Source organism: Lissotriton vulgaris, chromosome 9 (genome assembly GCF_964263255.1).
Source record: "Lissotriton vulgaris chromosome 9, aLisVul1.2, whole genome shotgun sequence".
Classification (NCBI taxonomy): Eukaryota; Metazoa; Chordata; class Amphibia; order Caudata; family Salamandridae; genus Lissotriton; species Lissotriton vulgaris.
In genome coordinates, this window is record NC_141697.1 from 1,022,916,243 (window position 1) to 1,022,930,150 (window position 13,908).

Here is a 13,908-nt window from a genome sequence, read left to right on the forward strand (position 1 = left end):
CAGTACACAGTAAGTACTCGATTCTTCACAGAAGCAGTGTAAATCTGTGTCAACCACCAAATAATGAATCCCCCCTCTCGATGCATACATAGATGCATACATAGGATCAAAGGGGATTTGGTTAGTTTTCTGCAAAGATTGCAAATCGCTCTGGGTTCACTATTTTTTTCTTTTACTCACTAGTAGTCAGTCTGAGTTTGATGTTCTTACCTTGGTGCTTCCTATGACTATATATTTTTGCCCTTGAGCTGAGTATATTTTCTTGTACACGAAGGTTCCAGATCGTAAAGATAATCTCTACTGGCTTAGTTTCCTGATTACGTTTGAATTGATGACTCACTTCCTCAAAGAAGACTACATCACAATGCATTCGTAGTTTATAGATGAGGCTTCCTGTTTTCCGTTTTTACTGATTTGTGCAGATAAATACAGACAGAAAACCATTTATTTTCTTGTCTGTATTTATTTTAAAATGTCGATAATAACGGAAATTGGGTGCTTTTTGAGTGATTCTAAATTATTTTCCATGACTGCCAGGCCAATAACTGTGGATTGATAGAGGAGATTGTTAAAAAAAAGAAAGGAATTTTCGCAAAGAGGCTTAAACCGCAGTTGAAATGCACCAGACTGATACTGAAAAGTGCATATTTTCATAAAAGTGCATTGATTTATCTTCTGCTGGTGTTCAAATCACTGAAACCTGACGGGCATTCGAGCATGACTGCATATTTATTGGTTAAATAAATGTGGAATTATACCAGTTTCAGCTTAAATATTTTTACAAAACCCATAATAAATACAGATAACGTTGACAAAAAATAAATATGGATGCATACAGACTGAAATGTCAAAACAAAATATACCATAAAACCTTGAGCTCTATTTATAAACCAGCTCCCGGTTCTATCACTCGTCGTTATGCCCGTCTTTAACCCTGTCCAGTGCTTGGCTAAGATCACACACATACATAATGGCGTGTTTCATACTTTAAGCTACAAAGAAAAGGATAGCAATGTATGTATTACATACAAAAAAAAATGCTGGCAAGTCACTGCATGCCTGCCCCTAGTACGCTGTTTGAAGGCCCTTGCTTCCTGAATTGTGGGCAGACTCCTGGTACTATGAGCAATACTGGCCTCTTGAAGCACAGGTGTTCCTCTCTGACATTAATTTCTGACACACTGAACACCGCCCTTACCAGGCTTCCACATTCAAATGAACACCCTATAATTAGCAGCTCTTTGGAATGTACTAACAAAACTATAAAATCTAAATATCACCCTGTAATATTTGAGCAGCTCTCATAGTTTAGGGATGCCTTGCATATGGTGCCACATATCTTTTGAAATTACTTTGACTGTGTTAGTGGTGCTATTCGTCATGGCTTAGAATTTCAGATGGTATTAATTCGATGTCACTCGAACCATAATATATGCACTTCTCCTGTGGCTGAGGATTTGCCTACTGTGTATCTATTGCGTTATGTCAACCTCACATTTACCCATGTATAGTGCTGTAGGTTCCTAAGTATTCTTGTAGTTCTTCATAACTGCCTGTAAAACCTTATCGGTTTGTTGTCCATACTTATAAAAAATTGTGCTGTAAAATGTTCTCTGTGTATGCAACGATTCAATCAAGTAAAATTTTCCTTAACACTATTTCCTCCACTCCAGTTTGCTGAAAAAGAAAACTCATCTGTACGCCTACTCGGTGCAGTGTGGGATGGTATTCAAATTTTTTTTCTGGGCTGCTTTTGGGTCTCAGTCTGGAAGAGTGGACAGACTTAGTCATAACAATGTATCTCCTTTTTTTGTTGCAATTTCTTTTTCTAGTTTTGTAGTGTGTATTATAATGGATAAATATGTATTACATCATAGTTACCAACACTATAGATTTAGAAGATAGGCAACTGCTATTTATCCAGCATTACTGTTTCCTAGGATAGGCTATGGCACTTTCTGACGAAGTGCCATGAATGAAAAAACGAGAGGAAGACAGTCTGTCCTGTCCTAACCTGGGCCAACGTAGCCCGAGGTTGGCAGACTGAACTTTTAGCCACTGCTCTTATTCTAAGCCAGTGGGAGCTGTCAGGCTGCGGTGATCATATACTTGATCTGTTCATCACCACCCCCCTTTTTGAATCGTGATCATATGCTTATCATGTCCCCTTTGTCTCTAAAGGCATCGGTAACATTGCCCTCATTTACTCTTGTGCTGTGAAAGCACTACATTGTCATGCCCAGGATGCCATCTGAGTAAGTGAAGCAACGTAAACCACTCGTGACTAGTGAGTCACCAACTACTAACTGACCAGAAGCTCAGCAGTATCTTGTTACAGATTTTTGTCTTTTCTGTTAATAACTCCTGCAAATATCAAAGCCTAGCTTTGGTCAGTTCTCCAACTTCCCAGCAACTCTAACTAGAGACATTCTCCACTGCACAGTTACAGTGGTGGATCTACCATTGAATCAGACAGAAAAATACATGCATAGGCTAGACAGAACATTGCACCACCACTGAGCTCAGCCACACACCTAAGCCTCTCTTTTCTGCAATGCAGTCATTTAGTTTTGCCAAATGTGGCATTTTAGTTTGAGGTTCGGTGTGGTAGACTCCAAGCAATGCTAAATCTCAAACATCCAGCTCTCCACCTCTAATCTAAGTGACCCATATGACACCGACCTGCAAGCACCTATATTGTAAAGGGCCACCATTGAGGAAAAGAGCGGTGGGGTCTTTAGTTCATTAAGAAATCACCATTTGCATACTTGTCTCCTTTGTGTTGCCTTTTTTCACCGGCATTGCAAGAGAGGCTGCTGCCTGTGGATAAGGCAGTACGGCTGGCCCACCTACAGAAATGACCACTAAAACAAGGCTGTGAAGTTAAATGGAAAAAATAGTGTCAGAGTATATGTACACACAGCTTCCAGGTTAAAGCATTCCATGATATTTGAGATTGAATGTTCTTGCATTTTGTAAGGCACCTTATGCAAATTAATTTAGTTAATTTGAGCTATTATCTTTGCTAATAGTTTAACTATATAGCCATTGTTAGCCTAACTCCCACTGAACACGTGTTTCATTACATGATCTTGTCTTTATAGAGGTGCTGTACCTGCATAAATTAATTAGAATGTTTTGGCTTTAGCAAGGCTCTGATTGTTTTCATTGCTCTCCTTAGTTTGTCAGCAGTTTTCTTGTGGCCGATTTATTTTGAAGTATTCCCTTGATATCATTGAATGATACTGCAATAAGCTAGCATGGTACTTGGGGTCTAGTGTCGAGGTTACCAGCTGAGGACCCAGAAGATCTCCCCCAGTCTGATACTCTCCACTTGACTCATTGTGTAATTCTTAAGCTTAATACATCCTGTCTGTGTGCCGCAGTTCCCTTGTTTTCCATAATTGAGCGTGCATACCACGGTTTATATTGTTGACTGTATGTTTACATTTTACAACCATATAAAGTCTGTAATGTTTTTTCAGTCAGAATGTTATAGACAGCTGAAAGTCACACAAACTGCTAGTTCCATGATCTGGAAAGTCCAGTGAGTTTGGGTACACTTATGAACTTACAAATTCAAAGGTTATCACCAACTCCCTACAAACCCCTTCTGACCCTGGAAAAGATCATACATTTACTCCTGTCAAGTCGAGTAATCCAATATTTTCCAGGAAGGGTAAGGTCATTCCCCTCCAGGTACACTTCTGTTACTTTCTTTAAGAATGAACACTTATTTATTTTTACAAGTTTCCTATAATTGTTTTACTTTGATTGCCCATTTTTTAGGTCGAGCTTAGAGCCAGCACGCATGCGCTGCTCTGCGAGTAGTGAATAGAAGATAGAAGCCCCACCCACTCTCCGCCCATATTTGCCATTGGCTTGTGTCATTGTCCGCCCTAAATGCTGGCTTCTGAGTCAATAGGCTTGTTAGTCTCTCCTTAGTACCGCCTCCTCTTCATTTGTCACCTTCCATGGCGACAGGCCGCTTTACTTCAGTTGTTACACAGTAATTGTTATTGAGAGTGGGAGCACTATTTTCTTTACTGAGGTTCTCCTACTGCAGACCCGACACGCTTTGGTGCCATCACCCCCCCCCCCCCCCCCCCCCCCCGCCCTCACTCCAGTTGTCCTTGCCTTCTCTCCCCCCTCTCCCACTGTCCGTGCCTTCTCCAACCACCCTCCCTTCCGTTGTCCATGCCCTCACCCTCCCTTAACTCCCCACCTGCCTCCCTTCCATTGTCCATGCCTTCCCCCCCACCCGCCCTCCCTCCCGTTGTCCGTGATGCCAACAATTTGCAATGCAATAGGTCTTGCGTAAATGCAAAACCTATTGCATTGCAAAGGCTTGTTTAACTATTGGAATGCATCCAGCATGTTTTATAAAATGAAGCCCCTGAGAACAGTATTTAAAGCTGCACTAAAAATCGCAACCTTGATAATTTTTTCAAATTGCAGATGCTCTTGAGTTCTTTTTCATTTGTCAGCAAACAAATTGCACAGTAGTGTAGCAAAACTGTCAGCAACCTTTGTCATTTTTTTCTTTCAAATTGCAATCATTTTTGGGGTAGACTCTTTTTAATTTTAAAATAAAAACACCTGGGCTTCCATTCTTTTGGCGTGCTTGTTTGCATGTAATAAAACTATTTTCTGAGAGCAATATAAATAACCACAAACCGGTAAATGTTTCAAAGAAACTCCCCAAATCCCCTCTATGCTCAATGTAAGGTTGTTCAGACCAGTGAGCTCTAAATCTGGGCTAAGGCGCTCAAAAACAAACTTTGGTAAAGCAACTGAGTCAAGAACTAAATGTAGAGTTACTCCCGAGGCGCCCCTGAGTAGGAGGAGGGGACTAGGCGAGTGCCGCTAGTGTTGCTGCCAGGTTCCCCTATGAAGCCCCCTGCCAGAACTGGAGGAAACAATTCTGCTGGTAACAGATCTGCGCTGGCTGTCCCTGCTGTAAGAAACTAATTTTGAGACGTCACCAAAACCATAATGTAAAGTAATTTGCATAATGTAAGCGTACGGAAAATGCTGTGATCTTTGACCACGTGAGCTCTTCCACAAGACTGTACCATGGCTGTCCTCTAAATGTCGCTTGGTATTGAAATTCTGGCTGCTCACACTGCTCAGCTATTCTCTGAAATTTTTTCATGGTTTGCTGGATCTTTGGCCCACGGTCATTTCCTCTAATCTCATCTGGGTCGGATGTTATTGCCTGTGATGCCTTTGTCTATTTAAAGGTCATATGATGTAATGTATTGGGATGCCTTCATTATACTAATTAGCAGTTTTGAAAAAAAAACATTTTTTAAAAAGCCTTCCTCTTTTTGGCCAGGGAATGTTGTAAAAATGTACATTATATTGAGCCTATTGGTTGACTGCAGTTTTTTTATTTTATTATTACTCCGACTGCTTTAAGACAGACTGTTCGAAAAAAAAAAAACGAGGATATACGATACAAGAGTTTCCATGCTTAATGATTTACGAAGACCTTGCTGGACTGTTGCAGGAATCCAGTGGTGTGTGTATCCTGTCTAAGTTTCTCAAACCTATTCCAGTAATTGTGTTAATTGCAGCCATAAACCATTCTTACAGCTGCTTTATTGTAAAAGGCGGCTAAGCGCATTTTTCTTTTGATGTCGGCTGAACAGAAGCCAAGTGCCCTTGTTTTCTAAAGTCAGTTCAATAACATGGCCGCCAGTGCTGCAAGCCTGCTTGAGATCTGAAGATATTTATTGTGACTTGCCTTGGCTGCGTTGCCTTGAATATTTAATTACTTCTAATAAAGCTTATGAATCCTTGATGGCCTGCATCCAATCAACAGGCAGATCTGAAATATTTTTGTCATCTGACTCTACATGTGAACAAAATGTTCATTCAAACTCTTATTTACGTATTTAGTTACGTTTGTGAAATCGTCACATGCATTTTTCAGCAGTGAAAATAAAGGGGAGCTGTATGACCGCCCCTTTAGATTTGTCCTGAAGCAACAATTAAATATGCTGTTCGCCATTGCCTGTCGATTTTGTGTCTGGTACAAAACAGTGTAATTAACCTTGTTACCACCCGTTCGTCCCTGATGTTCTTGCGCTTCATTGTGGTGGAACCCATTTATTGTATATCCGCACTACTCTAGATTTTATAAATAGCAAAATTATATGGTAACCTTTTTATGAGGTTTTTTTTATACTCAATTTCCATTTTTTTTCTCAATCTGTTGGTTTCATTACTTAGAACAGCTGATTGAGTTTTAGGAGTTTAAAAAATTGAGCTTAACAAAAATATATGCAACTTAATATACATTTTCCATGGTTGTAACTCTTGTGAAGTAGACTGTACCGGTTTCTCCTATTCCTAGTCTTGCTGTCCCTTTATTCAATCCTTCATGCTGTCAAAAGGCAGTAATGCGACCCTGAATCTATTTGCAGTCTTTCATATCCTATAAATAAGGCAGGCTCTGTGTGTTCCAGGCAGCAACATGGCTTCAAAGAAAATTGTTAGAAATTGAAGAGATTATCTTGTCTGGCCTTGGGCATTGCTCCTAGGAAAGTAGCATGTGTTGTATACTTCGATTTCAGTAAGACCTTCCGCACTGTTTTCCTCAAATGATTAATTATCATGCAAAATGGCTTTTGGGTTAGGCGCTGTTGTGGAACCAATTAAGAACCCCAGGGCAAATTGAGTATACAGAATTGTAGATTGGTGACTGTCAGAAGGCTGGATATTGTTCCACCCAGGAATAACAAATGATAGACAAGGAGTTCTAAGATCGAGTTGTGTGGAATGCCACTCACAACTCTAAGGTGACCGCTCTCCCACGCCCTTGTTACTAGATGAGCACCTACAATTTAGTAATTTATTTGGCTACAAGACATGGTTACAGACAATTTTTTAAGGCAGGAACGAGAGTGCAAATTAAATAATATGCTCTTCTTTTAAATGTTGTGAATTGCTACCATCATATTGTTACCTGTTGTCTATTTTATGACTTAGTCCTATTTTGCTTTTGTTGTTTTTTTTTTAAAACGCCCATGTTTTTTTGTTTGTCGGGCAGCCTTCTTGTTATGTATTTGTTTGCTTTCTTTCAGTTTGTTTTGTGGAAAGGGAAATGCCGTTTCCCTTCAGGGGTCGTGGTTTTCAGTTACAGACCTTATGAAGTCTCCTTTTTTTAAAGAAACAGCTTCTTTACTTTTTAGCAGCGAAGAAGTTGGAATTTAAAAAACTCTTGTTGCAAAGTACTTTGAATGGAACCCATAAATAGCAAAACAGTAATGTGTAGTGTGATCGGTTCTATTTCAGGAACTTCAAATTCTGCATTACAGAGTGCCTAAATGTACACTCTTATATTAGTGGAATTGAAGGGTGGTGGTGCAAAAAATCTCAGAGCGTTGCACGCTGAAACAGTAGTGCCAGCAAGTGAAAATATATGCCTCTGGGGCCCAAGAGTAGTACACCCTGCAACAAAGTGGGGGTGATGATATGTGTTTCATTGAGAGAGAACATTAAGTAGAAGAACTCAAGAAGTGCTACGAAAATAGTAAATACAGGATCTGCACTATAAACATATGGTAGCCTTTTGATTCTTAACTACCTATGCTGCAGGAGAAAACTGACTAGAGAGCAGATAAATATCTCAAGTTTCAAAACACGTTTTAAGAGACTTCAGAAAGAGGTGCCCATGCACTAAGGTCACAGTGTGAAGGTTCATAGAGGATGGGCTCAGGAGAAATGAGAATAATGGTGCGAAGAGCCTTCTAGCAGAGGAAGCTGGGTCTGAAACCATAGCAAGTCAAGACTATATGGAATGAACAAAGAATTATTCGTTTTGTGAAGTGAAATATCTAAATTTCCACAGTTTGTAAAAAAAGTTATGTTGCAAAGACCTCTAAAATGTGTAGGTGCCGAGGATTTTAGGGGCATATTTTCCGATATCATTTGTGTTTTACAGATTATGATTATTAGAGACTCCTATTAATCTTCCACCTTAAGCAGGTAAATTGACATCAGAGCACCCTTGTAATCAGGTTGATGACACATTATATTAGGTCTCTTGTTGGCTTTAGTGGTGGTCTGTAAAATGGATTACGGTGGCTCCTTAACGTACCAACTCACTGGTAACAGAGTGAAGAGATACTGAAACAGCAAGTGAAATCCTTACCCATTCTCTCCTTAACTTGGGCAGGGGAATCCAGAAGAATGGGTGTTGTCAACAATGATGTCATACTTAAGGTTAATAGAACAAAGAGAAACCTAACTATAGATTGTCTTGTGGACAGGACTCTAATCATGGGTGACTGAGTGAAATGAACAACTATAAATTCTTCCTCCACAGCCAAAATCTTGTGAGTACACAATCTTCAGCATGCTTGATGTTTTTCAGACCTAATTGAGGCAGGGTGCTTTCTGGATTTAAGTGCCCATCTTCGTCCTGCATGTCATGAGGTCCAATTTCAAAGCTGAAAACTCCTTTCAGAATGCACCTGTGCCATTGCGGTGGTAAGACAGACTATGGTTGCAAACTTTTAAATACATACCAATAGGTATCTCTTTCAGACACCCACTTAAGATGCAACTTAATTGAGCTGGACTAATAAGGTGGTAATTGGAGTGCGCCCCCTTCATGTGTTTGCTTTTGCCTATCTAGTTTCTCGCAACAGGCTATTAAGTTTGACTAAGGATCTAGGGTTCTTAACATGCAGCTGTGTACAATGTAGAGACAATGGGGTGTAGACAATATTTTCACTAGTGCTACCCGAAAAGGTAGCAAGCGTAGCTGCAGTGTACTCAGTGTGATAGATTTATGTAAGTCTGCTTCAGTCTACCCTAGGTTTAGCTACATTTTCATGTAGCAGATTGTGTAATGTGTATCCCACCATCAAAATGCTACTGTCTCCCAATTAAACCGAAAAACTAGCACTGTGTTGCCTTGGACCTGTCCTCAAGGTCCTGTTGTGTAAAAGTATAGATTTATTCTTAGTTAATATTAGGATTATAGGCTCTCCCACAGTAGTACAGTGTTGATAGCAACAATGCTATTGAGGTTGCAGGATCCCTATATAGACAAACCTGCTGTCCACATTCAGTAAAACTATATGTTAGCTGTTGCTGAACTCGATCCTAGAACTCTAGTCACGTCATTAAGAAGCATCCCAACAGTTCATTTACAAAGACAAACTAGAGTTGGGAAATGGGCATCCCTGCCTGATACCATTGTCCTGTTGTTCCACTCTCACATATATTGTTTGTATTGACTTTGGCCAAAGGTGCCTTATATAGGAACTAAATCTGTATGATGAACCTAAGGCCAAAGTTACTTTGTTGAAGCATCCGGAGTAGGAACACACAACTTACCTTCTCAGTGTCCAAAGAGGCCTAGGTGAACACCTTTTTACCCTTAGCACATCTTTTCCAAGCGTGCAATTCTTTCCAGGCGGAGTTTGCACCTTTCGTTGGTTGGTAGACTATTTTACCCAAACGTAATGAGATTGCTATAAAGCAGCCTTCTTCAAGGATAAAAAGGCTAATTTAAGCCCTTGGACTCGAAACTGCGTCACTTAATCTTGTCTCTGCTGCCTGAAACCCATTGAATGGGGCGATGAACCTTCTGTCTTCCTGAGCAGTAAATGAAACAATACAATGTTCTTCTAAATGGTATTTGAGCTGAATTCACAAATATAGCAGATACAACATCTATAATCTTCCAGGATTAATCTTTTCAACACGCCTTATGCGTATGTGTTTAGCGTTTATTTTTTCCTTCGTATATTATGAAGTAGTTGGATTAATGCAAATCTGTATTTTTATAATTGTAAGATGAGTGACTGCATTCTCATTTCGTTGTCTTTTGAAGTGGTTGTAAAAGGTATGTTCTCTGTAGCTGCCACAGAGGAAAATATCATTTTGGCCATTAGTTAGCGTTGCAGCAAGCCTATTTATGAGAATAGAAACGGATTTCTACAACATGTATATAATATTGTGACGAATTATTTTATTTCAGTATTTAAAAGCATTGCAAAATAACTTTATGGGTTCCTACTTCGATTGTGAAACAGTTAGAACCATGTTTAGTTGTGATCATTTATGTAAATAATGTTTCCATAACTGTTCCAAATTGTTTTTATTTCAGTCAGAAATTGGTTTTGGAAAACTGGAGACCTACATCAAACTTGACAAACTGGGGGAGGTGAGTAATTCTATCAAGTGCTGACGTATGTATTCACATATATATATATATATATATATATATATATATATCTTAAAAATAGATCAGTAAGGATTTAGATATAACATTATAATTTGTGTGCATAGTGTGAAGGATATGGCATTTACTCAACAAATGTTAATTAAACAAACATGAGGACAAAACACCTTCAGGTGCCTAAGTAACTCCTTCATTATGGACTCAAGTTCCCTAGTTTTAGAAAAGATGCTGAAAAGCAACTTCTTAAGGGAAAACATCACATGATTCACGACATTGACAAAGGATTATCAGGTATACTAATAACATAAGTAATATTCCTGGACCAACGTGTCTTCGACGTCCCATATCCACCCAACTTTGAGCTTTCTCTGCTCTCCCGAAACCCCAATCCTGCAGCCACACAGGGCACATACATATTTTACTTTGATACCCTCACTGACACCCCACTAACCTAACCCAGTTTCTTCGCTCTGTCCATTCTCCCACTCCCAACATGCATTAAACCTATGTTTGAAAGCTCCCAGAAGTGGTCACAATGTGACATATGTATTGGATTCTGCGCTAAAAACGATCTAGCAGCGCTACCTGCTAAGGGATATCAAAACTGGTGCTATTGTCAGCTGTTTGAAGCTTTTTAATTGAAAAATCGTTTTTTTTTTTAAATTGTTATTTTCATCCTGTAATGCAGACAGCACACCCCTAGGCCTTCTGCACGCATTTTCGCCAGCATTTCACGGCTCTAGCGGCCGTTTTTGTGCTTTATTGGGCTTTCTTTGGGGATAGTTAAATCTTTACACGGCGGCCATCTTGAGTGTGGCCCAGAGCGGTGAGAGCGCTCTAGTGGACCCCATAAAAGGAGCCCTGTGTCAGCGCTCGCGAGATTCTGCGCTAAAAACGATCTAGCAGCGCTACCTGCTAAGGGATATCAAAACTGGTGCTATTGTCAGCTGTTTGAAGCTTTTTAATTGAAAAATCGTTTTTTTTTTTAAATTGTTATTTTCATCCTGTAATGCAGACAGCACACCCCTAGGCCTTCTGCACGCATTTTCGCCAGCATTTCACGGCTCTAGCGGCCGTTTTTGTGCTTTATTGGGCTTTCTTTGGGGATAGTTAAATCTTTACACGGCGGCCATCTTGAGTGTGGCCCAGAGCGGTGAGAGCGCTCTAGTGGACCCCATAAAAGGAGCCCTGTGTCAGCGCTCGCGAGATTCTGCGCTAAAAACGATCTAGCAGCGCTACCTGCTAAGGGATATCAAAACTGGTGCTATTGTCAGCTGTTTGAAGCTTTTTAATTGAAAAATCGTTTTTTTTTTAAATTGTTATTTTCATCCTGTAATGCAGACAGCACACCCCTAGGCCTTCTGCACGCATTTTCGCCAGCATTTCACGGCTCTAGCGGCCGTTTTTGTGCTTTATTGGGCTTTCTTTGGGGATAGTTAAATCTTTACACGGCGGCCATCTTGAGTGTGACCCAGAGCGGTGAGAGCGCTCTAGTGGACCCCATAAAAGGAAACGGACGCTCTACCGCGCTAGCGGGCGCGTTTGCGTGAGCGCCGTCCCTAGCGCCGGAGTCTCGCCAGAGTCCTGCCCGTCTGCGCCCGTCAGCGTTCCGGCAGCAGACGGGGCAGGACGGCTGGCTGGCACCTTCCTCTGGCTGGTCCCTTACTGCTGTCAGTGTTAGCTATGTGTATCTCATATTCGTCAGAGACCCTCTCCAATCTCCGTCCTTCGGTAGGTCGCTGCCACTCTGTCTTTCCGGGCCGTCGCATCCTCAGAAAAGGATGCAATGTCTGTGGTTGGCGCGTTCCTATATATAACAAACCAAAACTGACTCATCCTCCGATTATCACCACTTGCCTACTCCTTAATACACGCTCTTTAGGCTGTCATGCGCTAGATATATGGAATTTGCTCGATTAATTCCGATATATCCTGCCTTTTTCTCACTGAGACATGGCTTAGTGATACCTCAGCCCCGGATTTAGTCAACGCCATTCCACCTAATTATTCCATCATTAGGAGGGATAGAACATCTGGACGCGGGGGTGGTGTGGCTATTATAGTTAACAACCAGCTGCACTGCACTACCTTCCTGATAGACAATATTCAGGACACCGAGGCACTCTGCTTCACTCTTCACTTGTCTCCCCATCAAGCATGCACCGGTATTCTTGCATATCGTACTCCCGGTCCATTAGGCTCTTTTCTGGATGAACTACAGGTAGCACTTTCAGTCCCATGCCTTAAATCTGAACATTGTCTACTCTTAGGTGACTTAAACATACACATGGACGAGGCTACAAATCCTGATACAATGAAACTCATGGAGGTCACCGCAACATTAGGACTCGCACCTTTCATCCATGATTCTACGCACAATAAGGGCCATATTCTAGACCAAGTTTTTTCCACCGTTCCGATCAACGTACTTGCTCCTCAACCGGTATTATGGTCTGATCATTACTTAATCACTTTTAGCCTATCAAGCGCCCCTCCTCTTAGATCTAATCCCACTATCCCTACTAAACGTCTTTCCAGGCCTTTTCATCTGTTATCTAATGAGACGCTACTACAGGCCATGGCACGTTCACCTTGCACTTTGTCAGGTAATGTGGAAATCGATCTAGCTCGCTACACGGAATGGCTCTCAACTATATTGGCGGATCTCGTGCCCGAGAATGCCGCCAAACTCGGAAACAAACGTCCTTCCGCTCCTTGGTTCACATCTCAGCTTAGAGAAGCCTGGCAAAACTGCAAGAGAGCAGAAAGAACCTGGCTGAAAGACTACAATCCTCTTGAGAAAGAAAAGTTTAAAAACCTAACTAAATCCTACCACAAGATGATTTGGAGTGGAAAAAAATCCTATCTTGAACGTCGGATAGACGAATCTGATAATTCCTGTAAGGAAATTTTTTAAATTGTTAAGGACTTCACTTCTCCATCCCTAGGCATCTCGGCTCAGTCTCACTCAGAACTTTGGCTGAATGAACTCGCACATTATTTTGTAGACAAAATAACATCCATCCAAGCCTCTCTTGCTACTTATTTCAAACAGCCTCAGGCGGCTGATCTTGATGCCCCCTCCTCCTTACAAACCACCCTCTGGGAATTTCCACAGCTAAGCCTTGTTGCCTCATTAGACCATCTGACAGGCTTGAAATCGGGCTCTCCTTTAGATCCCTGCCCGGTCTCTTGCCTCAACAAAATAGCCCCTCTGCTAAATGGCCCCATCAATTCCATTCTCAACTCCTCATTGTCTTCTGGCATAGTCCCTCAGGCCTGGAAGAGCGCTCTCATCCTTCCATTAATAAAAAAACCAACTCTGGATCCCATCATACATGCCAACTATAGGCCTATCTCTCTCCTCCCCGCTCTGGTGAAGGTGGCGGAAAGACATGTGCACAGATCTATCTCTGACTTTATCGAGAATAACAACTTGTTGCACACTACTCAATCTGGGTTTTGTGCGAATTACAGCACAGAGACCGCATTACTTGAAGTCACCACCGCCATTAGAGAGGTTTTAGATACTGGAGGAAAGGCCATGTTGGTCATGTTAGACCTGTCGGCGGCGTTCGACACCGTTCCCCATGATACCCTCCTAACTCGACTCTGGAATTGTGGCCTCAGGGGGACGGTGTGGAACTGGCTTAAATCATTTCTAGCCAGCCGTCGACAAACGATCTGGGCGCCACCTCACTCCG

At 41.3% G+C, this 13,908-nt stretch overlaps 1 protein-coding gene across 5 annotated transcripts in view; it reads left to right on the forward strand.

Moving 5' to 3' along the window:
- LOC147692727 (cyclin-dependent kinase 17-like) overlaps window positions 1–13,908 on the forward strand; it is a 600,938-nt gene that overhangs the window by 255,750 nt on the left and 331,280 nt on the right. For all 5 annotated transcript variants that reach the window (XM_086938922.1, XM_086938918.1, XM_086938917.1 and 2 more), the window contains one exon: window positions 10,130–10,186. In XM_086938922.1, coding sequence (XP_086795048.1) covers window positions 10,130–10,186 — 57 coding nt within the window. The remainder of the gene's footprint in view (window positions 1–10,129; window positions 10,187–13,908) is intronic.